The sequence below is a fragment of the Amia ocellicauda genome, chromosome 4 (assembly GCF_036373705.1).
Source record: "Amia ocellicauda isolate fAmiCal2 chromosome 4, fAmiCal2.hap1, whole genome shotgun sequence".
NCBI lineage: Eukaryota > Metazoa > Chordata > Actinopteri > Amiiformes > Amiidae > Amia > Amia ocellicauda.
Window position 1 is genome coordinate 8,220,546 of NC_089853.1, and position 27,013 is coordinate 8,247,558.

Sequence of the window (27,013 nt, forward strand, 5' to 3'; positions counted from 1 at the left end):
CAGCATGGGCACCCTGACTGGTCTGTGGCTACGCAGCCCCAAACGCAACAAACTGCGATGCACTGTGTGTTCTGACACCTTTCTATCAGAACCAGCATTCACTTTTTCAGCAATTTGAGCTACAGTAGCTCGTCTGTTGGATCAGACCACACGGGCCAGCCTTCGCTCCCCACGTGCATCAATGAGCCTTGGCCGCCCATGACCCTGTCGCCGGTTCACCGCTTTTCCTTCCTTGGACCACTTTTGATAGGTACTGACCACTGCAGACCGGGAACACCCCACAAGAGCTGCAGTTTTGGAGATGCTCTGACCCAGTCTTCTAGCCGTCACAATGTGGCCCTTGTCAAAGTCGCTCAGATCCTTACGCTTGCCCATTTTTCCTGCTTCTAACACATCAACTTTGAGGACAAAATGTTCACTTGCTGGCTAATATATCCCACCCACTGACAGGTGCCATGATAATGAGATTATCAGTGTTATTCACTTCACCTGTCAGTGGTCATAATGTTATGGCTGATTGGTGTATAATTATACATTTTAAATTAAAAACAACTTGCCAGTACGGTCCTCAGACTGCAGCCGCTTGCTCCGGTGGAAGGTGGATAAAGATGGGCTAGAAGATCGACTTCACTGCAAAGCTGAAAGGAAAACATCAGCCAAAGGCAACAGAAAACCATGTCAAGTACAGTAGTCATACTGAAATATATGGTTTAAAAATAGTAGAATAAAATCTCAAAAGCAAAATAACTTCTGCTTTTTTTGGGACTTCAGATCAAAAAAACCACAGTATTTTTCAGTTTTTGAAACCCACTGTTGATAAAAGCAACGCATTGTTCAAGAATTTCAGTTGTTACATTCTTAAAACTCAACATTTCACAGGAGTTGAAATCTACCAGTTTTAACTGCGCAATTTCCACACAATGTTAAGGAGTATGCAATGATTGAATATATAGCAGCCACCACCACATGTCCTCTGCCCACTCTAAAAATAATTACTCTCTTTATAGTTAATTCAAACCACCAACTATCAAGCTTACATGTTTTGAAAATGAAGGTTGTATTATGGTGCCAGCAATGAAAGCACTGATACATGTATAAATGGACTGTCATTCAGATGTCATTCACTAAAAAATAAAACTATTTCATGTTTTTAAATTTACAAGAATACATTTTCTCTCTCATCTTCGATTCTGCTGCCAAAAGCCAGAGTAAGCACTATGCAAATCCTACATGATTTACCATATTTCGGTTTAAATGTTTATTTGGATGCTTTTGCCCGCCCTGCTAGTTTATAGGCAGGTGAAGGAGATCTTGCCTTTTTGAGTCAATATAGATAACCAGGAACAAACTTGTGAACACCAAACTTGTGTGAAAGGGAAAACAAAAGGAAGAAAAAAGACAACACTTCCAGTTTATTAACATCTTTATTAAAGTGAGTCCAGTTTCAGTTTTAAAAAGCTTCCACTAAACCTTTTTTCAATGTTAAATAATGTTTAATATATTTAGCAATCATGGTTCACAAATATTAAGGAAGGAGAGCTTCAGACTGAAACGTTACATGCATGTATGACAGTGAGAAATGGTTACTGACATGAATTCCCTTAGGTCATATATCTATAAAATGTGAATACAGTAAAGAATCAACGGATTCCATTTCTCTCATACAAAAATTAATGTTTTAACCTACTATATGCAAAACAGAACTTGTAAAAAGTAGGTAAGTACAAATATAAAACTTGAATACAACAGTAAAATAAGATTTTAGTTGAAAAAAAAACAAAAAAAAACTAATTTTTCTTCTTATAAAAATCTCAGTCTTTAATGCTATTTAACAGCAATGGAAAAGCACATTGATGCATTCCTTAAATGAAATATCTATATTTAATAAAGGACTTCCTCTACAATCACATGTACAAAAGCTCCTTTTGGGTTTTATATGGAAAAGTCCCAGGTAAAACCTAAACAAAATTGCTATTTCACCAAGTTTTTTTTCCTCTTAATGTCTTTTGGTAAATATAAGATTGTTTTGAAAGAAATTTCACAAGCAGTGAATCCATTCTTGCCATCTTCAGTAGTAGTAACACAATCATTAGAGAGAAAGATCACAGCTTTTGTTATACAAGCATCCAAAACAAAAAATCTTTGTAACAGCAGAAACAAAAACAAATGACATATTAGCATTGCTGTAATGCTGCACTACATCCTACACAAAAGCGCAAGAGTGTGGAGAAATTATTTTCCCTGTGTCAAATTAAAATCAATAAAAAATCATTTAATACCAATGGGTTAACAAATCCATAGTACAAGTCTTCCCCTAAAGTGTTTATTTACAACATGTAAATAAAGTAGTCTTAATCAGTGTGATGTATGGAGGGAATTTAAGAATCTCTGTTGCAATTACAATACAAATAATCATCTTGAGACTGGAAGGCACACACATTTAAATAAAGTGATAGAAAAGTAACAGGCTAGGTCACTAGGAGCAATTTTCCTAAGAAACAAGAAAAGTTTCTACTTCGTGTTCCCTTCATATGTGATTGTGCTCTTGTTCTGCACTAGCAGCTGCAGTGTAGTATGGAATGTTCCAGAACTCAACATCTGTGTGAAGCCGGGCTGTCCGAACACAAGGCCGCGGCCCAGTTACTCAGCCAGACACGGACTCTCCTCTCCGGACGTCAGTGCGCTCTACTGGGCTGGAGCGGCTCGGTTCTTCTTCTCCTGCCAGTTCTTCTCTCGCAGGTTCAGCTCGGCCTCGGTGAAGGCTGCCGCACCCCAGTTAGTGATCAGCTGTGGTCCCTTTGAGCCTGGAAATGATGATGAAAAACTTCTCAAAACAAACCTGCATGGGATGGAGGGCTCAGTGTCTCTGCAGTGTTGTGGAATTCATGGCACCTGTAAATTGCCCATGCCGAAGATGAGACGATAAAGTTTGCTCCGAGGCTTTAAATGGCCCGTTTGTGTTTGGACGATTGTGCAGAGAATGCTTCTGGGAGAGCAGAAGAGGGGCCTTGTATCTCATTGTATCATGGAGCACAGTAAGGGGTGCTATGAAAATAAGAACATAACCAAATGGAGGTGGCCATTTGAAGAGGCCAGCTTGGTGATCCCCGAGTCTCAGTCTCAAAAAGTGTGTTTTTGTTTTGTGTTGTTTTTCAGTTCTCTTGAATATTGGCGTGTGCGGATGCGGTTTCTGATTGTATTGGCGTACAGTCCTTACCTGGCTGAATTAAGCGAATCAGCCCCTCGTGATGAGCTACTTTGTCCTTCCAACTCTTGGTCTTACTGGCCGCCTGTTCCAGTTTCTTCATCACCTCCTGTCATGGACACAACAGCACACATGAGCAGGCTGCTAACCTTCGTAGGGGGACATGAGCTTCTGATATATTTATTTAAGGGTTGTCTGTCCATATGAATGGATTTTCCCAAAAGTATATTCCTGCTAATTAAGAGAGGACAGTTTTTCTTGCCAATTGAAATCATGCCAATTCAAGTGTGAATGCCTACTAGATTCAGAATCCATGGACAGAATGTGACTCAGCTGCAAATTCAGCTCTGCACAGCTAAACGTCCCCAGGAGGTGGTGCTGCTTGACCAACATTGCTAAACTTGAAAATCCCACCCTGTGAGAGAGAACCAGTGCTATCACTCCCCACAAGGAAATGTCTTCCTGAAAGTCCTTACATTGATTTTGGGACAGGCTTTAAAAGTCTACTCAGAGACCAGTTGAAAGAGGTTGTGGCAAGATAAATTGGCATCCTATTTTTTTATTTGAAGTCGGAACCAAAAAGAACTAAGTATCTACCAACTGAACTAACATCACAGCAGCTCTGCTTAAAGCATCTTCAGTGTTCATACAATAAACCAAAGGGTAGGTAGTAGGGGTTAATTCCAGACCTTTTTGTCTGACATTAGTCAGTCAGCCAGGGATGACGAGGGATAGGCATGCCAAAGCACCGCTGCCTGGATATTTACTGCTGGTCAGGGAAGTGCTCCGACTCAGCTTTTCCTATAAATTTCCTCTGAGAGGTCTGTCCAATTAGTGAACAGCAACAGAAACTGAAACTTATAACTGAGAACAGCAGGAACTGTGTGCCACACATTAAAAAGCAGAACTATGTCATAGTTCTTCCACTGACCTAAAACAGAACAGCACTTAGAGGCCTGGCTCCCTGAAATAATAGAAAGCAAATATGGAATATGGAATATATTACTAGACTGATTCTTCACTCAACCTAATTGGAGGTTAGGAAATATTCTGTATATCCATCTGGAAGGGCATTCCCATGGTCGCCCAGGTTCCTCCTGGTCACTGGCTCCTCCTCACCTCCCCACACTGGCTGGACAGGTAATGCTCACCTCATACTGCTCCAGAGCCCCCCTGCGCTCACTCTCCAGCAGCTCCAGCTGCTGCATGGCGGCCTGCAGGGCCTGCTCCTTGGCCAGCCGCTCGTTCTCCAGCTCCTGCTTCTCCGCCTCCGTCTGGGAGATGGCCCTCTGCTGCTGGAGGTGGATGTTCTCCAGCTCCACCCGCTTCATGGCCTCCTCCTCGAGCAGCCTGTGGAGCACAAGCACGACATACATGAGACACGCACGACACACAGGACACATGCACGACATGTTCAATAAGCTTCAGAAATATATAATCGACAAAGAAGTATAATTCAACACAATGTTAATTAGAGTGAATTCATTGGTAAATGACACAGATTAAAATAAGTCTTATACAGTTATAACTCAAAGATGCTTATTATTCATGCTGTTGTTCTATAGACTTTTTTACAATCATAACATGGTGCCGAGACCAGAAGCCGGGAGTGGCAGTGAAAGTTAAACCGACCAGTGAAAACCCCTCAGTCTGGTTAGAAATAAACACTGGAAATTCAAGGAATTCTACCGGTTTACAGTATTGCAGAACATTCACGGCCTTTAATATGCATTTCCTGAATAAAAGATTTCCTTATTGGTCACTGGGGACAAGGTCTGAAGGAACAAATCTAGACTGATAAAGAACGTATCACAAAAGAGCTGGTGCCATTATCTCACTGTAAATGAAGTGACTAAGAAACCATTTACAAGGGGAGGCTGGTCTAAGCACAGTGTGTTTTGAATGTTGTCATCGTGGGTTATTGATTAACGTTTTCGGGATTATTATTATTTCAGAGACGAGACAGAAACACACTTCCCCGTCAGGAAATGCGAACGTCTTGCCACTTTCTTAAGGAGCAATTACTACTAGTAACACTAGTAGGAAATTACTTTAAGTAGGGTAAAGGCCAAGTAAATATACCAGCAAAGTCCCTATACAATTGAACTCCACTGCTGTCGTAACCGACTTTGAATAGCTAACAAGCCTGTATAGAGAAAGGAGTGGGGGTTACAATACAAAGTGTAAACCAAAGCGAATACAGCTTGGAAACCCACATCACTGTATCTGACACTTCCTGACCTCACGTTTTTTTTTATTTCCTTTCTGCATAAGAAGTGTATAATGTCTGTTCATAGTACACAGGGACACATTAGTCACTATAGTCACTGTCACTATTACACCTTAAATATTCTCAAATAGCCCACAGAAGCAGCTCACATTTAAAAATAACCTTGAAGTAGTTCAGTTTGACTTGTTTTAGCCATCAACATTTAGAATATTTCACTCCAAATTTGTATTGTACTTTTATAAGAACACATCTTTGAGTTTGTACTTTTAAAAACTGTATTTTATAGGTTTGAATCACTTCTCTATTATATTTCTTAGAAAATGCCCTGAACCAGTGCAACTTACAATTGTTACAGTATATCACATTAGTTTCACATACAATTACCCATTTATGCAGCTGGGTTTTTACTGGAGCAATCTAGGTACAGTACCTTGTTCAAGGGCACAACAGCAGTGTCCCCCACCCAGGATTGGACCCACTGCCCTTTGTTCACAAGACCCTGTATATGTGAGCTGACAAACTCCAATCCCTCTATTCATGATCTGTGTATGTGTGAGTGCATGTCCTTAGGTAGTCTGATAAACTGACACACAAGTGTATAAATACTGGTGGGTGTCGACTGTGTCTGCATTTCTGTCTGTGTGTGGTCACTGGGAGGGCCTACAGTCTGCCAGTGTGTAGCCCCACTGACCTAGTTATATGAACACACATTTGCTTTTGCAGTTTTACATCCTTTCCATTTTAGTTTTGAATTGGCTGAATGTTTTGCGAGGTTAGCAACAGGAGCGGCCCGCTTCTGTAGTTCGTTATCGTTGGCTTCAGCAGCCTTGTGCGTCTGCGGGCCGTGCTGGGATGGGGTCACTTTTCGGCCTGCGAATGTGAAGCCCCACTGACCTGGCCTGCAGTTTGCGGACTGTCTCCTCGTCTTGCCTGGCCTGCCTCTCGTCCTCCAGGGCCTCCTCCAGTAGCCGGTACATGTCCTCCAGCTCGTTCACCCTCTGCAGATACTGCTCCACCTCAACGGACTTTTGAGCCACCTCCTCCTCCATCTGTTGCCGCACCTGAACACAGCATCAACACAGCGCGTCAGCACAGAGCCCCGTCGGAGCCGAGCACGGCCCACAGAGCTGGCACTTACAGGACGGTTTGTTCTGGGAGTACCATTTCCAAATGGTGGAAAGGGGTACATACTTGGGACCATGGGGGGTTAATAATAATAATGTATATTCTAACTGGTTGTAGTCTGATAATGCTCTTCAAAAGAAAAATCAGTTTAAGATTGTATTAAAAATATGTGGAAATAAATTACTTCCAATTCTTCCAAAATGTTAAGCCTTTCTATCATATCATGCTAAGGTTATTTGTTTTATGAATCTGCATTTCATGTTGCAGAACTGTTAATATTGAATGTGCTTGTCAGGAAAAGGCTTTGTGCGTTTTCTGTATGGTTTAACAGTGACAATTGGATCATTGTGGCAAATAAATCCAGATCACAATTGCTGCATGTCTTGGATCCCACGTTTGTTTTTGTTTTTTAGTTGTTTTTTTAACTCATTGAAAACACCCTTCTGCTACACAGCATTTCTGAGATGTACAGGATTGTTGACAGGAAGACAGAAGACCAGTGAATACAGAGCCGGGATGAGTAGAGGTATTCTGACCGCAGACAACAGGTCACCATTCTCCACACAAAGGGCCGCTCTGTGCGTTTTCAGTACCAGGAGAACACCTATGGACCTAGACAGTTATACATCAACCTACAACTACTTGTCACATATTTAGATGGACTATACACACACTCCACATTGTTAATGCTAATTATACCTGACATTAGATTCATATTAACACCAAAGTGAGCCAACAGATCTGTATACACTGGGTGGAGAATAACTTGATTTCCAACTTCCGCATTGGCCATAGACGTCAATGTAGCACAAAAACGCACATGCTAATGATTTCTGAAAGATTAATTAATAAAATAGTTTTCTTTTTCTTTTTTTGGTTCTTGTCCAGGAATGAATAAATGGAGAACTACAGAACTTGAAACGCCCTCATCTGCTTCCTGAAAATATGCATCATGCATGCGTGAACTGATTGAGAAAAAAATAAAAACAGAACAAAGACCTCTATTTGACCATCATGCTGTTAGTACAGACGTCTCATTAGCAAACTTTCTGCGCTGAGATTTCATTACTGGTAAGACTCTGAAGCCTATGTGTCAACAGCAGTAATCTGTGAAAGTTTTGGGGGTCAAAGTTTAATGAGTAACAAAACAAAGCAAACCGTTAGGGAGTATATCAGTAACTACCTGTTGAATTTTACAGCGGCATACATCCGCATTCCCTACTTCCTATCTGAGCAGCACAATGCTCAACAATATGACTCTCTGTGCTAAGACTGGAAAGAATTGATTTTGATTAAAATGTAAACATTGTGAACAACACTAGAGAGGTGTATTTTTATATAGAAATTCACATAGCAGTGAAAAAATAGACACACACAAAACAGTTTCATTGCTAAGGAAGGGCTGTGGCCGAGTTTTCAAAAGTACAACAAAGTGTTCTTTGGTCAAACTTGGCCTGGATTCCCCTCTTATGGTCCCATTCAAGAAACGCGGTGCTATGTGAGGAGAGGACTGAATGTACGGTAAGGTCGTTACCATTTTCTCTCTCTCCAGGTCCATTCTGTAGCGGTCCTGGAGCTCTCTGTGAGTCTGCAGTCTCCTCTCCTCCTCCTCCGCAGAGTTGGCTGCTGCTTCTTCCAGTTTCTGTGAAAGGCAGAGAAAAGAGAAGCCCTTTAAGGATGAGCTGGCTGTCTCAAGCTGCCAGGCCCAAACTTCACCACTCACCACTCCACACAAAAGGCCAACAGGGCTACTTTCACAAAGACATGGCCCCCACACTACATGACAAAACCTTCGCTTTTCTAAGTTAAGCAAGTAAGGCGATGCCAATGGTGCCTTTCTAACAGACAACTACAGAGACTGAATTTAGTAGCCCCCATGTTTGTGTCCTTTAACATTTTTTGTAATCATTAAAAGACCAGAAATCAAGGAAGTTTCAAAGGCCAATTATTAATAAACCTGTTTGTGTAGCTGATCAGGTTAAATTAACATCATGTATGTAAACATAACTGGAACCTTAACAAACGTTCCCTTGTGAAGCCGTGATGCATGATAAGAGTTGCAAAAGAGGAACTGAGAACACGGCCATAAAGAATGATACAATATCACCGCAGGACAGCTGCAAACACGTCAACACACTCCGGAAAGTTGTGTGCATAGTATTATTTTCATGTGTGACAGAAGTCCTGCGACCATCTAGATTTGCTTATATAGTGAGTACACAGAGGTTCTCTCTCATCATTTAAACTGGTGCTTTTCCCTACACCATTATGGGTTGTTATTGTTGTATTATAATGATCTGAAGTAAGTGCAACACTAAACTAAAGTACTTGACATATATATGCAAGTACATACACATATATACATTCATACATATACACACACATTTATGTATGTATATGTGTATGTGTGTAAAACCCATAATGTTGTATACATTTACATATAGGCCTACATAATTTACGATACCTAAAACACATCAATGTAAAATTATGTCAAACTACAAGCTGTGGCTTTAGCACTTCCTCAATATGCTGGAAGTGCAGAACCCATTTGTTGAAAAGCAAAGAAAAAAATTAACTTTTTGACCTTTCGCTACATACATTACAATGAAGCGAAAGACCCAAAAGAGATGCGCGGCTTTCAGTATTCAATGATCACAGGCAGAACACATCTGCATCTCTATTCGAAACAGGAGATCACAGCTTTAATATTCACTTTTTTTTTCAGGGGGACAAAACTGCAACACAAGAAGAATTAAATAATCTGTAATGAAAGGTAACCAGCATTTAACACAAGCAATATATTTTACACCTAAATATAGTGAATTCAATAATAATAACAACACATTTACAGACTCCTAACAAATTGAATCATGTCAAGTCAGATTTCCACAATACAGCCAAAGACCGGTGAACATCCGCTTTAATAACTCCTTTGCTATGAAGGCCAGTATCATATTATCATGATTTAAAACTTACAGATTTAAATGTTGCTAAAATAGTAAACCAGTATCTACAGAACAACAGTGTATTTCCTTTCATTTTTTTTGATACATAAATAAACTACTGCTCTTGCGCGTGTATATAAATGTGGAGAAAAAAAAAAGAAGAAAAAAAACTCATTTTCTCTAGGCTATGTAGGGCAGGCATTGTTTACATGCGAATCACCTTACAATGAGAATGACCTCTGGGGTCGAGGCATTTTCGTTTATTGTTTCACCTCTCAATAAACTGCCGAGCCACGAGTCACTTCTCGCATCAATGAGAGGACTTTTTTGTAAATCACAGAATTAGTCTGACATGTGGGGGGGGTTTCCGATGGTAGGAACTGTAGCTAGTTGTAGTGTCACTCGCTCAACAAAAAAGCTTAGCATGGCTGAGCAAGTAGATTTATCCCACGCCAGCTTGTTGCTCAGAGACACAGTGGCACAGCTCTAATTCTCAACTTCATTATGACAATAGGGCTGTATTTATGGATTGTCAAAGACAAGGTGATACCAATGCCTGTTCTTAGTAGTTTAAAGTCTAGTTCTGGTTAAGGCAAAAAAAACTGTCTATCCCATGAGCATTCAGTAATTCAGACAACCCCCTATAGAAGTAAATGAAAGAAGTAGTGATGGAAGTAATGTATTATGTATTGATCTGTAATTTTATACTGTATTGCACTTTTATAATGCTCTTATAATGTTTTGTAAGTCGCTCTGGATAAGGGGGTCTACTAATAAATAAATAAGTAAGAGTTATTTTGGCCTTGGCCGAGGTAATAACAGCCTGGTCATGAGGATGAGCCCATGGATGGACAGAGCAAAGGGACTGGGGAGGCTGGGGGACGTTGTTTCTGAGTTTAGCTAGAGGGAGCGATGTATTTTTGCGTGGTATTTAGACTAGTGTGTATTTCATTGGTTGAGATTGGAGCTGAGTGAAGCGTGATAGGGGGTTGTCCTCCACCTCAACATTAGTTTTAAATCCATTAAGAAAATGCCCTACAAGATGTAGTGGTGATTTCAACACTACCTGAGGAGAACCAGCCAGCGCAGGTAAAGGGGGAGAGGTCACGCATAATTAGGGAAGGTACAACAAATGCACCAGATAAGGACATCATTACGCTGATTGATTAACTGATTAGGTTTCATTAGAGGTCACTGGACAGGTTAAACAAGTCAAACCAAACTGCATAGCCTGCCTTGACAGTATGTTCATCATGCTCTGGAAACGTGGTAAAAACACATCAATCATGAGTATTTCATTTATCTGCAGGTGTAAACTATCCACAAATGGGTCAGTTAGATTGCCTCAGACTGTGCCCCACCAAACGCATTCAGAAAATCCCAGCGTATTCCACATTTTCAAAGGGCTGCATCACTTCATGGTGTGAACAGATACTCCATTACACTCCAAGGTACGTTGCCACCTGAGGACATCCTCACTCCTCAGCTTCAGTTGTCAGGCATTACTTAGGTTTTGGGATCAGCCCTAAGTAAGTTTAGCGTTCAGCCCTCAGTTATCACTCATATTTGATATCACCAATCGTGTGTCAGTCTTATTTGGCATCAAGCATCACACTTATTTCATGTCAGTTCTCATGCATCACTTGAATTTAATGTCAGGTGTCAGGAGTCACTCGGTTTTTGTATCAGGGATCATTCGAAATCAGTGTCAGGTATCAGAGTGTTTTTTCTGGGACTTAATTTAATAGCCAATTTAATAGCCAATCAAATGGCGTCTTAACTGTTAGTTCATTGGTTACAGGGAATGTCAATCATTTGTATTACTGTGTATTCACTGCGTGCTGATTTTATAGTCGATATTTGTGTTCGAATACAAATATTTTTGGTAATACCACATATTTAAATGATTGTTCGTTTTGTATTATTAATTAAAACTACATTCTGTAGATAAACCGAGTGACACCTGATACCTGACATTAAATTGATGCAGGAGAACTGAAATAAAATAAGCGTGATGCTTGATGACAAATAAGACTGATACCCGTTGAGGATATCAAATATGGCTGAACGCTAAACTTACTGAGGACTGATCACAAAACTAAGTGATGCGTGACAATTGACTCTGAGGAGTGAGGATGTCCTAATATGGACACCGTACCAAGGACGTCAGCTACATAAAACAACCTTGTGAAGTAGCATCTAAGGTATAATAAAAAGCAAGTTCAGTCATGTCCTGCAGATGTTTAAATTTCCTAAAATAAACGGATGAATTCACTTCCCCTTTCAAGAGAATTTCTGAAGCATAACCATCTGATGTCGTTGGGCTTTTTTGTTTGTTAGTTTGCTTTTTACTCTTGATTTGATTTTCATACTTCAGATTTGAATTGATGGTTATGAGGCATCATCTACTAGCCTATAACCGCTAGAAGATCTCTGACCAGAGTTTCACCTCATAGGTTCACATAGCGTCTGTCTGTTACAATGTGTTCGTAGACAGACTCTGTTGTTTGCGTTCAATACATTTCTGAGAGTCGGTAATATGAAATATAATCTAACATCTATGCAAAAGATGTCTGACAGCCTATTTCCCCCCCAACCACCACCACCACCACCACAAGAAATGCATAAAAATAACAATGTTGTAAACCCAATTATAAAGGTTGTGCAGTGAAGGGAGTAGACAGGCCATACGGAATGAGTATATATTTTATACATTTTCACAATATACCTATTTTTTTGTAACTGTAAAAACAACAAAGCAATTAAGCTGGCTGTATATTTTCAACCTATAAACTAAATACATGGATTACAGACTAAGATATATCTTAAATGCATGCCTTACATTTTGAATATTCAAGAAACAGCACAATTGTGAGCTATAAGGATGACGCATTAGAAACCTGTGTTCGGTACGTAAGCCGCTGCTGGGGCGTACCTTCCTCATGGTCTCTAGCTCCTTCTGCTTGTTCTCGTTGGCTGTCTGCAGCTCCTTCATCCGGAGCTCCAGCTCCTCCTGTTCAGCCATCAGTTTCTGCCGCAGCTCTTTCCGCTTCTGCCGAGCTTCCCGGTGTGGGGCCGGGAGGCCAAGCTTCAGGAGATTGATGCAGGTCTGGATCCCTGAGAGGAAAGACCACAGGAAGTCAGGGCACAGTGACCTGCATTGTGAATAACAGCCCTGTTAAAAAGTTAACCCAAAGAAAACCATTTGTACACCAGGAATACAAAACAGCTTTTATTTTATTTTTGCCGAGTATGCTCTACTGCACCTGTATTGCTGAGAATCGTATATGGATCCTGTCCCCTCACACCATTAAATGCAACCAAATGGAACTAATTATATGCTTTGTATCCTCTCAGTACTGCTCCTGAATCTCTCCCGAACATTTCTCCATCAATCTCTTCACTCCAGCGAAGGAACAGCGAGTCACGTTTCAGAGAACTGGAAAGACATGGGCTCAAGACCTTTCTGCTTCCGTCTGTGCATTCCCTACCTTGAATCCATTCCTGTTTCTTCTTTTTATCCGACGCACTGATCTCGAAGCTTTTGTCAGAGCATTTCACGATAAAGAGGCATTTCTTTCCCTCCTTGTCTGGTAAAGACTGCAACCAGAAAATAATGTCACATTTATTTACAACAGGTTTCCTTTAGCTAGGCCAATGAGCAATGAACAATGCTAAGGGAAGCTGATAAACCAAGCGTAGGCCATGAATCACAAATGTTTGTTTAAAGACTGGTTATATATATATATATATATATATATATATATATATATATTTATTCAATTTTGTTTCACATATATTACACATCAAGTAAGATCCCTCCTACTTGCTATGATATATTTCAAACTTCACAATCTATGCTCTGGTGGGACTAGAAAGATACTATAATAGATCATGAATCATTGGCTCTTGATGTATTTCATTTATTTTGTTGTATGCCTTAGAAAAAGGCAAATAAATATTAAAACCCAGAGTGGGCTATTATATGCTATATTATTTTTTATTTTTTTTTTAAATACCCAGGCTCAGTTATTAAAGAGCTACTGTCAAACAAAAATAAGTTGCCTCCAATTCAAATCTCAAAATAGAAACTAAAATATTTAAATGGCTGATGAAATCGAGCACAGTGGGCCATTGATAAAGGTGACGTTTAACATGTCAAGACTCTCACCTCAACACAGCAGTTGCCATCCAGTACTATATCGCCTTTCTTCTCCGTCAAATCTTCACTCACATAGTATGAAATGGCATTGGGCCGCAGGAGAAACCACCGCTCTGTCCAGTTTTTCCTCTTGTGCCCTTTCTTCAGCATGTAGCCCTGGGGCAAAGAAAAGCCTTTAATTGATCTCTTTAAAATGTTACTCACCAAGATTCCTTCCTACAGAGAGTTGCGATTCATGATTTACATCACCATGTAAGAGACTTCATAATTACATATTGACAAAGGCATGTCAGAAATGGAAAACAACACAATTCAGTTTGTCGTCCATGGTTCAGAGCCCAACATTAGATGAGCAAGTTTCTCTTGAATGTCATCCATTAATAGACCTCCAGGCACAATGTTCCACCATGTCTGATTAGGGGCTTGTGGTTGGATCAGACAGGCCTCTTTATTTCTCTTAAAACATTCGGTTTGGTTTCGAATTCGTACAATCATGTTTGAAGGGCTGGAATTTTCTCAGTCATAGTTGCTGTGCCAGAATCTAAAAGTTGGGTGTAACTGCCAATGTACAATGTAATAAATCAAGTGAAGTAATTTACACACAGCTATGACTTTTGTATTTTTTATCTGCTGAGCAATTTATTGGGAGCAGGCAGGTCCACAAGGAGGGGGTTTTTACCACTCTTTTATAGAAGCTTTTAATGTCTCTATTGAAGAAGAAATGAAACTGGACAAATAGAAAGGAATGACATGCACGTGGAGAGACGGCAACTAGTTATAAAATTAAAGAAAAACAACTTCAGACTCGCCTGAAAGCTTTTTAGGAAGTGTTTCAAACAGGAGGCACTATTTTGAACTGGCTGTTTACAAAGCAGTTATTCATCGTATTCTGTAAACTGAAGACAAATCTGATTTCAGAGAAGCTAACTGAAACAAATGGATCACGTCATACTGGGAAAGTATTTAATGAAGGTGATGATAAACATTAGGCTTTTGAAACAAAATGTTCTGGGGTTTTTTGGTGGGGGGGGGATTAAAACAGTCTTTAAACTTTAAATAATACCAAGGGTTACAATCTATTTGTTGATTACTTCTAGAAAACTTATATAAACTGATAAGCACTTGGAGCCAGTGGAAAATGATAAGGAGTAATTATAGTTTTGTTGTTGGGTTGTTGTTTTTTTGTTTTTTAAGTTGGTTGGTTGTTTTTAACCACAATAAAGGTCATTTTTCTAATTATTCCACAAAAAAGGAATAACAACAAATGATTCGCAGCACCAACTTATTAGAGGAGATGTTCTCTACGCAGGGAGGCCTTTATGATTTTAAAGCGCACCGTGGGCCTTGTGATACGATTGTATAGTGAACTGAAGTAAAGAGCAGCTGTGAGGCCTCGACTATTCTGCCATCAGCCAGCCAGCAGCTGGCACTGGCTGGCACCACAAACATGGGACTGTTTGAGTCTGTCCTTTTCAATCAAGGCCAACCAATATGAATGCTTTAAATGCACGCCAAGGACTAAGGACCTCCCTCTCCCTCCTCCCAGCTGTAATAAAGCACAATTTCATCCAGATCAAGCCTTAAGAGAGCATCAAAGAGTCAGGCAGCCTCACTTGTTTGAGCACGTCCAGGATGAGCTCCTGGAAGACCTCGTTGATGCCCATGGAGAGGGTTTGCCGGTCCATGCCCTTACTGAAGTGCCCTGTGCCAATGAGGTCGATCAGCTCCCAGGCAGACAGGCACTGCTTCTTGCTGTTCAGCTGAATCTTATAATCCTCAAACTTCTCCTCGATCCAGCTCCCGCCCATGGCCTCGGTGAGCTTTCTCAGGAAGTACTCAATCTGCACAGACACAAAAAAACACATTTCAGCTGCAGATGGCATGGTCAGATATTTGACCAACAAGCCACATTGAAACCAGGGAGGCATGCCATTATTGTTTTCTTATATATAGACAGAAAAGTAACGAAATATGCAGACAAATGCATAGGTACATTGAATTTGAAATCTATTTCGATAGCAATAGCATCAGCATTCCTCTATCTCTCTCTCTCTCTCTCTCTCATGTGCCTACATGTGTGATATTTCCCCCCAAATACAATGTGACCAGTAGCTGTTGTTCCCCTGGCCCTACTGAAGAAATACAGCACTATAAATCCTCAGGGGTCATAAAGCAGCAGGAAGCAGACAACTTCCTGTTTTAGTACTGTTGTTAAACACAATATTAGCTCAGATGCCATGGTGTAACATCTAACTGACTCAAATAATTTACTGGAGACCCAAAAGTAAAAAAATAAAATAAAAACAGTTTCTTCATAGGCGCTTACTATATTTTTTAATACACATTTTTTGTATTTTTAAATACATTTTTAAAATACCAGCACAAATTTATTGCATTTTGCTAAATAAAACTAGCAAAAACATTTGACAACTGATGTGATACTAATGAAAAAGGAGATTGCCAAAACCACAGGCCAATGGAGATACTAATGCCACTATTGTTGTTTTTAAAAGTCAAATCACAGCTGTCCAGGAATATTTAAAAAAATGTATCCACTGCAAAAGATTTAAACTTTATGAATGTAGATAATGGTTATATAGTACAGTATGGCTGTCGTTTCACTTTGGAAGGAATGGTTTAGAGTTTAGCTTCAGCACAAAGAGACATTTCTTATGTCACAAATCATAAGGCACAGTTCCACATCATTACCGGACCCACTTACAAACTCCACAGTGCGTTGTGTGTGTGTCACTACAGCCTGAGTCATGTAATTCAGTATTTCACCACATACAGACCTACTGAGCAGCTATCCTAATACAGGAGATCGGGAGCTTAAGAATGGTGTCAGTTTCCAGTTGTTGTTCTTTTTAAGGAAGTAAAAATCATTTAAAGTCTCCCTCAGACTTTAGCTCTTGGGTGTGCCAGTTTATATATACTGCTGGCAGGGCTCTGTTCAAGTGTCTGAAAGCTCCCTCTGAGGTTATTCATAGCTGATTATGTGTATTTTCATCTCTGCATTCTCTCTTATCATACTTAACAGTACTAGTTTCCCAACCACACAGAATCTAATCTTGTGAACTGCTTATGCCACTACTAATCATACCATTCACCATGGGAGTCGCTAGAACCCTTTTACTGGGGCATGTGCCCCAGTATAAATCTGCTGTGCCCCAGTAAAATCTCAAGTTTGAGTTTTAACAAATAAATGGATCTAAATGCAACGCAGTAACCCAATCAACGCAGTTTAACTGAAAACACAAACCGATGCGTGCGCGCCTGTGTGCTGCTATAATTGCCACTGCAGCGCACACAGAGTCCAGGTGTCGGCGCGCAAGTCAGAATTGAGGTAGGTTTTGTTATCTGCATATACAGTGTATGCCTTTTATGCCGTAAAACACGCAGCAGGCTTTCAAGGAAGAAAAAAAAAGCGATGAGATGAGAAATGGGGGGCCTGTGCCCCAGTAGAGCTTTATGTCTCGCAACGCCCCTGCCATTCACCCTGTATGAGGAAGTTTTGCTTGAAAGATTACTTTTTTAACTGTGATGATTAAAGCTACTACCATATTTTCCAGTGCTTGAGGGGTTTTTAGCAACAAGCCAACAGTTCAATATTAAGCTGGAGGATATTTTGAGGGGGATTTTCTACACTTTGACTACAACTATAAACAAAATGAGACCATATTGAAGGCTTTAATCATGTGAGCACAGTCAAAGAATGAAGAGTGAAAACCAGGTGAGGATTTAGACCGTCTCACGGATTTCACCCCAAATCAAATCCACTGATTATTATTATTTTTTTAAATATAATACAAATGTGAATGCTGTACTGAAGACAACATTTCACGGTTTCTTTGATTCAATGTGTTAAGCATGTTGACAACTGCACACAATTAATGTTGAAAAATGAGGGCGAAGATGATTGAGTAATTCAAGGCGGGGGGTCTGGGGGTCCTCCCCCATAAGATTTTGACAATTGGAGACCTGAAATGCGTGATTCTGAGTGATTTCGAAGTCAAAAAACATAGCTCAAAATCTCCATGAAATCAGGCAGATTTGGACTCAAACAGATCTTTGCTTCACAACCACACATCACCAGCGAACACCACATATTAACCAACATTATGCAGCGAACTGGACACGGTTTCTGGTGCTTGTCAATCACAGATCTATTTTGGTGGGTCTGTAATTAAAACTGATGAGGATGCACAACTCTCGATTTGTGCTAGAAATGTGCGTCCTCATTGGGAATCAGCAGTTTCCGCCACTGATGCAGGTGTTTCTAGGTGCATACAAGCTATGGCACTGTGCACCCCCACCTCCCCGGTCATGTTTATGCACTTTTATATTTTGGAGTCGAGGTTGAAATATGTCCACATGACAAACGATCCGCAGTTTAGCCGTTTATTTATAGAAATCAGGAAAACAAACCGAATACCTGTTTTTTTTGTTTGTTTGTTTTTGACGAGTACAAAGTGAGGCTCTTGCCCCAGTCCAGTATGTGTACAGAGACGAATCCGGGAATCTGCGAACAATCAACTAACTCACTAACGGGAACCCGTGCTCTACATAGGACATCCCATCCCACGGTCCGCCTATTGGCAACCGTGAACTGCAATTAAAATATTCAGAAATCATATCATATAACTTTTTTGAAAAAAATATTGAATTAATCACACTTTGCAAAGATCACACGCTTCTCAGAAACCACCGAGGCATTTTAAACATTTCAAACAAATGTGTGTATAAGTACAATTTTCATTGGTCACCTCTCAGCCATGACAGAGAGGCCGCAAAGGGATTCATATGGACGTGAATCTCACCTCTTCAGTAACAATGGCCAGAGGGTACCTGTCTTCGGACAGGAAGTTGAAAATGCACCAGATCTTGAAGGAGTCGTCGTCTGTGATGAGCAGATACATTTTGGTGAGGTTTTTCCTGGCGCACAGTGTCCAGCACATCCTGTTGAAATCCACACGGTCAAAGTTGTCTTGAACCTAAGGAGAGGAGTAGTAAGGTTCGGTCATTCAAGTAAACACAGAACTTGCTCGAAAAGGATCATTTGTATATGGAAAATGGACACTATATTTAGTTTAGGAATCAAAAATTCCTGCGCGTGCCTGGCATGCAAACTGATCCGATGTGTTACAGCAGTCAGAGCCATGAGAGGGAAATGTGCTCTGAAAAGAGTACACTAATTAACATTGGTGTTTGCTATACTTCCATGGCAACTGCTGGCAGGTTTACTGTAAAAATCCTGCAGATTAGTGACACATCTGGTGCCCAGCCAGCTGGTTCTGAACAAAGGACAGAAATAGCTATTGATGATGCGATACTCAAATTCAAGTGAAGTGCTTCAAGCCTCTGTAAGCAATCACTCACTGCTGCCATCTTAAAACACAGCTCTTGATTACTTCAGTTTGTTAATTGCAGTTGGTCTGAATTCAACCTCTTTTACATTAGGCTGTACTGGAAAGGCAGTGAGATCACAAGTTACAGCAATAGAAAGATAAACAGCTATTCCTGTTTACAGGATAAGAAATCACATAAGTGTGCAATCTCTTTTTCCACACATACACCGGTTTTGCAATTGCCTGAAGTGTTTGCGAATTTACTAAATATAGGGCACATAGTGTTAAGAAAACTAGAGCCTAGACCACGAATCACAAAAAAGTTATTAACTGATACCCTATTGAGTTTTAATTCATAAGTAGTAGAAAGCAACTTCTGACACAACTGAAGCCACAATTGGTCAGTTTGTAATTTGAGGAAAGGTGAAAGTTTTGATCTTGTTTGGGCCTAGGCTGAACCTTTGGACACAGTGTTCACTACAGATCTGATGGGGCTCTTATAAATTAAACCAAAATAGTTACTATGTTTTTTTTCCCTCAGTCTTATTATTAATGAGAATCAAGGGCACGTCTTATCCTCTTCCTATACACTGCTAATGCACAAACCAGAAGGATCATGACGGTCAGAACAGTAAAAAGAAAACATCATTAACACAATTATATGGTGTTCAGCAAATCCAGTTAGGGACAGGGAGCAATTTGCCCTGTATACTGACAGACACAAGGGTGGAAGTCTCCATTTAACAAGTACACAAAAGAAAACTAGAAAGATTGAGGTAGGAGGCACACTTATCACACCAATGAATGATCTGAGAAAGAACATGTACACTCAGGCACTCCTGAAGCTGAAAAGGTCTCTGTCACAAAATCTGGTCCTAAACAGAGGGGAAAGGAGGGCTGTTGATCAGAACGCTGAAGTCTTGTGAAAGAACAGCTTTTTTTTCCCTTTCAATCTCGTTGTCTTTAGCACTTTTTCATTTTCTTTTTGTTTCTGCTATCCTCTGCAAACCCATAGCTCCCCTCCCCCTGACTGTCAATCTGTGAATTTCTCCTTTCCGTGCCTAAACAATGGCAGCTTTGTTAAAGTCCAAGTAGTTCTTTTCGGCCCTAAATAAATATTCATTTGCATTCACAAGAGTAATGAGGGAAGGTGCTTTATAGATGGACTGTATCAAAGGCCCCAGCTTAACAAGTAAGACTTCTTGATGTAGAAACCTTTGTTTATTGCATTGAACCAACAAAATTTTTTAAAATAAACCAAAAGCGGAAAAGGTGCTGTGAGTTCTCTCCTTACACCCGGTTAAAAGAACCTGTGGTAAATAGCAGCATTGAAATTAAGTCAGACCCTGTGAACTAGATTGTGACATATCAGTTTTAAAATATATCACAATCTCTAAACAAAAGTTAGATTAAAAGTTCAATCTTAACAAAAAATAGAAAATAAAGGGCAAATTATTGTATTATATATATTCTTCTGTCATTAGTCACAGACAATTCCTTAGTACTGTACATTTGGATTGTCTGGATAATCAGATCAACGGTTTTAAATCTTATACTTCAAAACCTAAATTCTGGTATTATAAAAAGTTGGATTTTAATTAATAATCAGTACAGAGTTAAGACAATCCCATCAGCAACAACTGATTCTTCTCAAAACCTCAAAAGTCCCTGTGCTCGGTGAGTATTCTGTACTCCTCCTGTCTGCAAGACCAGTCAATCAGGAAGAATCTGATTTTTTCACTCCTCATTTCCCTTTGTGAGGGTCAAAACTCGCAAAAGGAAATGAGGAATGAAAATATGAGTTTATGCCTGACGCCTTCTGCGAGACTGAACCCACGTATCACACATCGGAACCTTGTACCAAGATTTCAGACCGTACAACAGAACTTATTGGCTGTATTAAATGTGGGGGGGATCTGCTACTCTGGATGATATTAACAGGGTTTTTTTTTAAATTGGTGATTAAAAACAAAAGTTTAAAATTTTAATTAACACAAAAATACTTTGAATTGAGAAGACATTATAACACATTTTAATGATAAAATCAGTAGTTCCTTTCTGCTGACAGCATGGTTGTGTCTTCACCAATGTGGCAACCAACATGTTTGTGGTGTTCCCTTCTAGGTCAGAGAGCCCCGGGACAGAGTCAAGCACGACAGGTAAACCCTCTAATGGCTTAAAAGATATTAAAATTGCCATTGGCACATTTTAGAAATTGCTGGTCAACTGAATCCCATTTACAATTTACTATTTTCCACATTCAGAGGGTCGGATCACTGTTTCTATGTGAACTCATAAGTTTAGGGCAAAGTGGCTAATTTTCAGTTAATCCTAGTTGCTACATATCATTTACAACCTTAATAAATGGAATGACTGGAGCAGCCTGATGCCTTCAGACTCAAGGAACAGTTTCAGCCTCCTAGCACGTTCTACCTTTCTGCTATATGTTTACATGGCCTGCTCTCTTTTGTCCTGGCCTCTGACATCACTGCTCTTGTAGAACAATGCACATGCAGAGCATGGAGAGAACTGAAGGACCTCTGCGCATCATGCTTCACAGTTCTCGAACCCACCCGATGGAGGAGCCTTACAGAGGGGCCAGACTGCTTTGTGTGAAAAAATTTAAAGAATGGGAGGGCTCCAGGCAACGAGTGGATTAATTCACCTGACTTTTGAGCTTCCCCTCCTCGGTTCCTGTCTCAAGTGGAAAGATCCTGACTGACTCAAGAGGCTCGATACACAGGCAAGGAGAGTGAAATATCAACTCTCTGCAAAGTGTCTGTAGCCCCTAGGACAGGGTGGGTGATTTTTTTCTCAATAGGGGAGATAGGTGATTTCTCAAATGTTAATGACAGGAAATGCACAGGGAAGTTACTAACACAAAAAAAGCTAAATGAAATACACTTGACAAATCCATGAGAGAGGAAGTAAAGAGTGTTACATTAGTGTTACAGCAGCTAAGATCTAAATATCATCCATTGGACCTTTCAGCGATGTAAAAGACCAATATGATTTTTTAGCTGAAGCAACTTATCCCTTTTCCCAGGTCTATAGCATTTTAGCTAGACTGTGGCCATCGAGGACCACATCTGAAAAACACTATCAGTTAAAACACCAGTTCCAGCATTGCAGAAAAGTGAACATGCAGTTACTTTGAAATATTTCAAGAAATTAAATATTTTAAAGGAGAAAGGGCAAAAAAAATCAAAGGGCATCAACAGAAGCCAGGCACAGATAGTTGGTGAGCTCTTTGAACCTCTCCATTCTGACAGTACTGGATAAGAGAGGAGATCTCCTTCACCCGTTCCGGAAGCAGAATGCCGAAAGACTGTTAAACTGCGAACTGATAAAGCCTTGAGGTTTTCGCTGGCCTTGAACTTCTTTGTTTTGGAATTCAAAAGCTGCAGGGAGTCCAGCTATATAGGGGGTGTGATTGTGAACAGTAATATCCATCTCCCCCACGCACTTTCAGGACACAGCGACTTGCATTAGGCAACCTTTCCAATTTTAAGTTTTGATTTTTGTAATTAACTGAGCCAGTGAGATTAGCACACTTTACACCAACACACAATATAAACATTATCTTTAAAGATAATCCCATCTTACCCGAAAAAAGTGAATGTTTTGTGAACCAGTTACAGCCGCTGACTTACATTGTCCATAACTAGAGCATCACATCCTTATGGCCTCCTTTGCAAAAAGTCAGTGGTTTCTAACATGCGATTTTGTAGAGCGGCTGAACATGCATGAGCAGTCGCAGGGGCTTTCAGCAAAGCAACGTCTGAAAGAGTGTGCGGGTGGCAAGGAATGCCGTTACCTTGTCCAGGATGAACTTATTCAGGTAGGGCATGTATCCCTGGTTGGAGACCGGGCCTTCGTCGTCGTCCTTAAAGTGCTCCTCCAGCGCCACAGGGTCATGGGGGATTTTCATCACAGTGCACAGGTTGTGAGACAGAACCTGACACACAAACAAACACAATCAGAGACCCGCCTCACTGGAGTGCCTCTGCAGTGCACTTCAGGACACTGCGTCAGCCTCACCTCACCAGCTCCAAACTCACTGTATATATAGTGTGTTTTGCTTAGATTTGTAACTTATGGCAACTCTACACTGTTAGTTTTCCACTATATAACTTTTCACATTTCTTGTGCATCCCATAATAAAAATATAATAATAAAAATAACAATAAACAAATAATTAAGCTAGGACCAAAGACATCTTATAGAACAGAAACAGTCACAGAGACAGTGAAATCAATACAGTGAGGTTTCCTATGTTGACAAATAAAGCATATAACGCCACTCAAGACAGCCCTTTTTCACTACAATGGTATCTAGACACCAGTGTTATCAAGACTGAGCACACAGTGTGCTGTAGTTCAGACTGGTACCAGTCACTCAGGAAAACAACTCCTATACTCTTCAATTAAAGCCCTCTCTGTTAGTCTGACTCGCGGCAGTAGAGCCACACAGGTCTTCCAAGCTGGAACACAATGTCCCCGTTTTAAAGAAGCAACCGTTTAGTACTAAGCCAGGTTTCTTGTCATCTCCTGGCACCCTAAATCACTGGGCTATAGAAACTGTTGGCATGTTGATGTATGTATTACTTTTGATCCCATACACTAACAAGCTGATAAATAATTTGATGGCATGTATGTAAGTCCTGACTGTGAATTTGTATTGCAGACCCTCTGGTGCCAAAAGGAGAAGCACAATTTGTACTATAATATATTTATCTGCACGGGACGTGTGCCAGCCTCACCACAGACCAATATGGAAAATAAGTAATTTACAAATCACTTAACTTCTGTCACGACACAAATCATACTCGGCTAAAAAGGCACATGCAATCCACAGCGTATGACAAGTTTTTTTTTTTTTTTCAATTAAGCAGAATATGAAGCTATTAAAAGCTTTGGAAATGTACTTTATTCAATAGCTAGCAAAATCCTGATCACCACCTGCATTGATATCTTTAATTGTTTCCCTACCACTGTGTCAATTAAATGATGCAGGTCAAAAACTAACAAACCTAGACAGAACAGAGAGCAAATAACTAAAGCATATCTAAGTAAATACTAGAAGACATATGCCTTTATATATATATGGTATAAATATTTTTTCTTTCACATATAAACAAACAAAAACAAATAATGCAATTTGATTAGTATGTTTATAGAACAAAGCCTTCAACAAGTAATACAGTATCTCATGTTGATCCCACAAGCCAAAGATAGCACTCAAATAACTGTCCTGATAAGAAGACATGCAGCTGACTCTGCATTTGTTCACCCCCCCATGTGAACCTAACGGAGCTACACTCTGTTTAATGATTAAAAGTCAGAATTAACTTTCTTATGAATGTAAATTGTGATCCTCATTATTACCACCACCTAACCTAATCAAAATTAAACCCAAAGGAAATACTCAGTTCTAGCCAGAACAGACTTTTTAATAAGCAGAATTTAAACTGTAGTTATCAGCATTCAAATAAAAAACGTCTTTCATAATTGTATGGTCTACCCAGTGAGAAGTCATAACAGTATCACGATGAACTTGCAGACAAAGCACTGTGAGTGGTGAATATCTATATATTCATAGTTTCTTCTTGTATGTGGTTGCAGTATTCAGGGTCTTTTCAAACAATGCTTTTGTGTGCACCTTTGATGAAGTATTACTTTATAGTTTAATTAACAGATCTGAAACTGCTCCAGAGTTATTGTTAGTAAGCATATACAAAGCATCGTGACACTCAAAATATTAGTACTAAAGCATTTCCTGACAGAAACATTACAATTGCAAGTCGTTGTTTCGTAAACAGCGAGACCCCTGAAGCAGAGATGTCCTCACAAGCTGCAGATTACAACAATGGAATAATATCTCAACCAGCACAACGCATGACTAACAAAATTGCCTTGTGACTAGGAGACCAATAAGTACTAATTGTTCCAAGATACGGATCTATACGGCTCAGAACGTGGAGGTAGGCAGCGCTGCATTCCCGTTGCAGTGATTGGGCAGGGGATTGGTGCACCTCATTGTAACACAGGAACCTGCATTAAGCAAAGCACCCACGTCAAGTCAAGATGATAAGGGATCGGATCAGCCTTATAACTTACTCTAATATACGGAGAACCAAGCTACAATGGAGGTTAAACAGCAGGAAAAGTTATTCCATTTCAATTAAAGATGTGTCCTTCAATATAAAAAATAAACGCTCAATATAGCACTGGGTGACAACTGAATGAGCTGGTTGTGTCACATCCCTTTTTGTCACAATATTTTTAGCCATATTACACTTGGCACTGCCATGTTTCATTTTTATAAATGTAAAACCACGGACAGTATGCAGTGTACATTATAGGTACGTATCCACCCCTGACCAGGGTGTTTTAATAGACTATTACATCTACTTGACTCGCATACAAGCATAAGACTAATGGCTTCATTACAGTGTGCTTAACATGTTGTATTTACTCAAGGTAGTACCTGACATATAAATAAAAGTAAATCTAGTGAAAATGTTTTTGGGTGGGGAAGAAAAATAAACAATCAATTAAGTATAAAGTTAAATTGCTAATGGTATTATTTGGAGCTTTGTAAATGCATTTTTAATGGAAGGAGGTAGAGTATTTCTATATCTTGTGAAAGGTTGGTTGTGGTTTTCCTTAAAGAAAAAGACGAAATGGGGAGACTCTGAATATAAGCAGTTTCTGCACCAGCAATCATATGATGATGAGTAGGAATCTGAACAAAGTTGAGACCATATTCCACTCTGCTTTATTAGCCAAACAGAAACCCTTGCAAGTTCAAAACCAGCTAGCCTGTCATCTACAGCTAACAAAGATTGTGTTCAAAAGATAGGAATCATACCACATTAACAATCAGCAACACTATGGGAACTATTTCACAACACGCTTTGCAGGCTGATATTTGCAATATCATTCTTTATATTACACTTAATACTCGAATATGCCATGCATATAAGTAATTTGCTTTCTTGCAAAAGGCATGAATGTGTAACTATAGGAGTTCAAGCAGGGTACACAGAAAAAAATAAATTGCAGCTTTCAAACTAACCCCAAACCTCCTTCCTCTGTGACGAAATTAAAGAAAAGGCGGTTGTAACATGTACTTGCAAATGTGAATGTGATATTGGTATATGTAGATTTTTTTGTAATGCTTAAATGTGACAGTAAGTTTAAAAGAAACTATTATAATACTGAACTTTTCACATTTGTGTTGATTAATCGAATATAATATTTACAATCAGTGAATTTAAAGTAGCCTAAACACAATTCCCACAGGCGAAGGTGCAAAAATCACCTGCTGAGATTATGAAATAGAGCCCGAATGAACCATTTTCACAAAACGAATGACCTGATAAAGCAATCACACCCTTTTAACGGCACTGCTATAACACACAACTCCGTGCACAACTTATTTTCGCACTGTATGACGTCATCTCAATGAAAGCAACAATGTACACTTTAATACACGACCCGTCCCAGTCCTGCACTAAACCCACATGGCGTCAATCGGGCACTGCTTCTAACTCAGCGCATGACATCTCGCAATTCGGAGTCAATCAGGATCGGGTTTAAGAGCATTGGTCGACTGCCAAAGACAGATCGCTATAAGTGAACATGAACAGCAATATGTATATTAAACACTTTATTTGTGTCGATGAGCTCATGAATTGCGGTGCATTCGCATTAACTCACTTGGCTGCAGCTCCAATTTCCTGCGACAAATCCGCTTGACTGGAGTGGCTTTAGGCTGGATTTACAACACATTAAATATCCAATTCTACTTACAAAACTTACCTTCAGCTGGGATTTAGATACTTTCCCACTTTTGTCCACATCCAGAGCTGTAAAAGCGTGCCAGATAGACTTTAATAGCTCGTCCCTCAGTCCCATTTTAGGCGTTATTTGCCGAGCTGTGTCACAGTGCGCGTCCGTCGCTCAAAGTTTCTGTTTTGTGCGCGGATCCAGT

General features: G+C 39.9%; 1 protein-coding gene across 2 annotated transcripts; it reads right to left on the minus strand.

Annotated features, from left to right (window-relative positions):
- Window positions 1-1,405: 1,405 nt before the first annotated feature.
- On the minus strand, window positions 1,406-27,013 carry LOC136747721 (switch-associated protein 70). Of its 2 annotated transcripts, XM_066700845.1 has the most exons (12): window positions 26,842-27,013; window positions 22,833-22,973; window positions 18,488-18,661; window positions 15,281-15,508; window positions 13,677-13,823; window positions 12,997-13,105; window positions 12,441-12,622; window positions 8,095-8,202; window positions 6,330-6,496; window positions 4,357-4,555; window positions 3,218-3,314; window positions 1,406-2,804 (listed from the first exon to the last, which is right to left on the minus strand). In XM_066700845.1, the coding sequence occupies exons 1-12, from the start codon at window positions 26,935-26,937 to the stop codon at window positions 2,686-2,688; spliced, it is 1,767 nt and encodes a 588-aa protein (XP_066556942.1). In that variant the 5' UTR covers window positions 26,938-27,013; the 3' UTR covers window positions 1,406-2,685. The 2 variants fall into 2 exon arrangements, with proteins under 2 accessions (XP_066556942.1, XP_066556943.1); XM_066700846.1 differs by lacking the exon at window positions 22,833-22,973.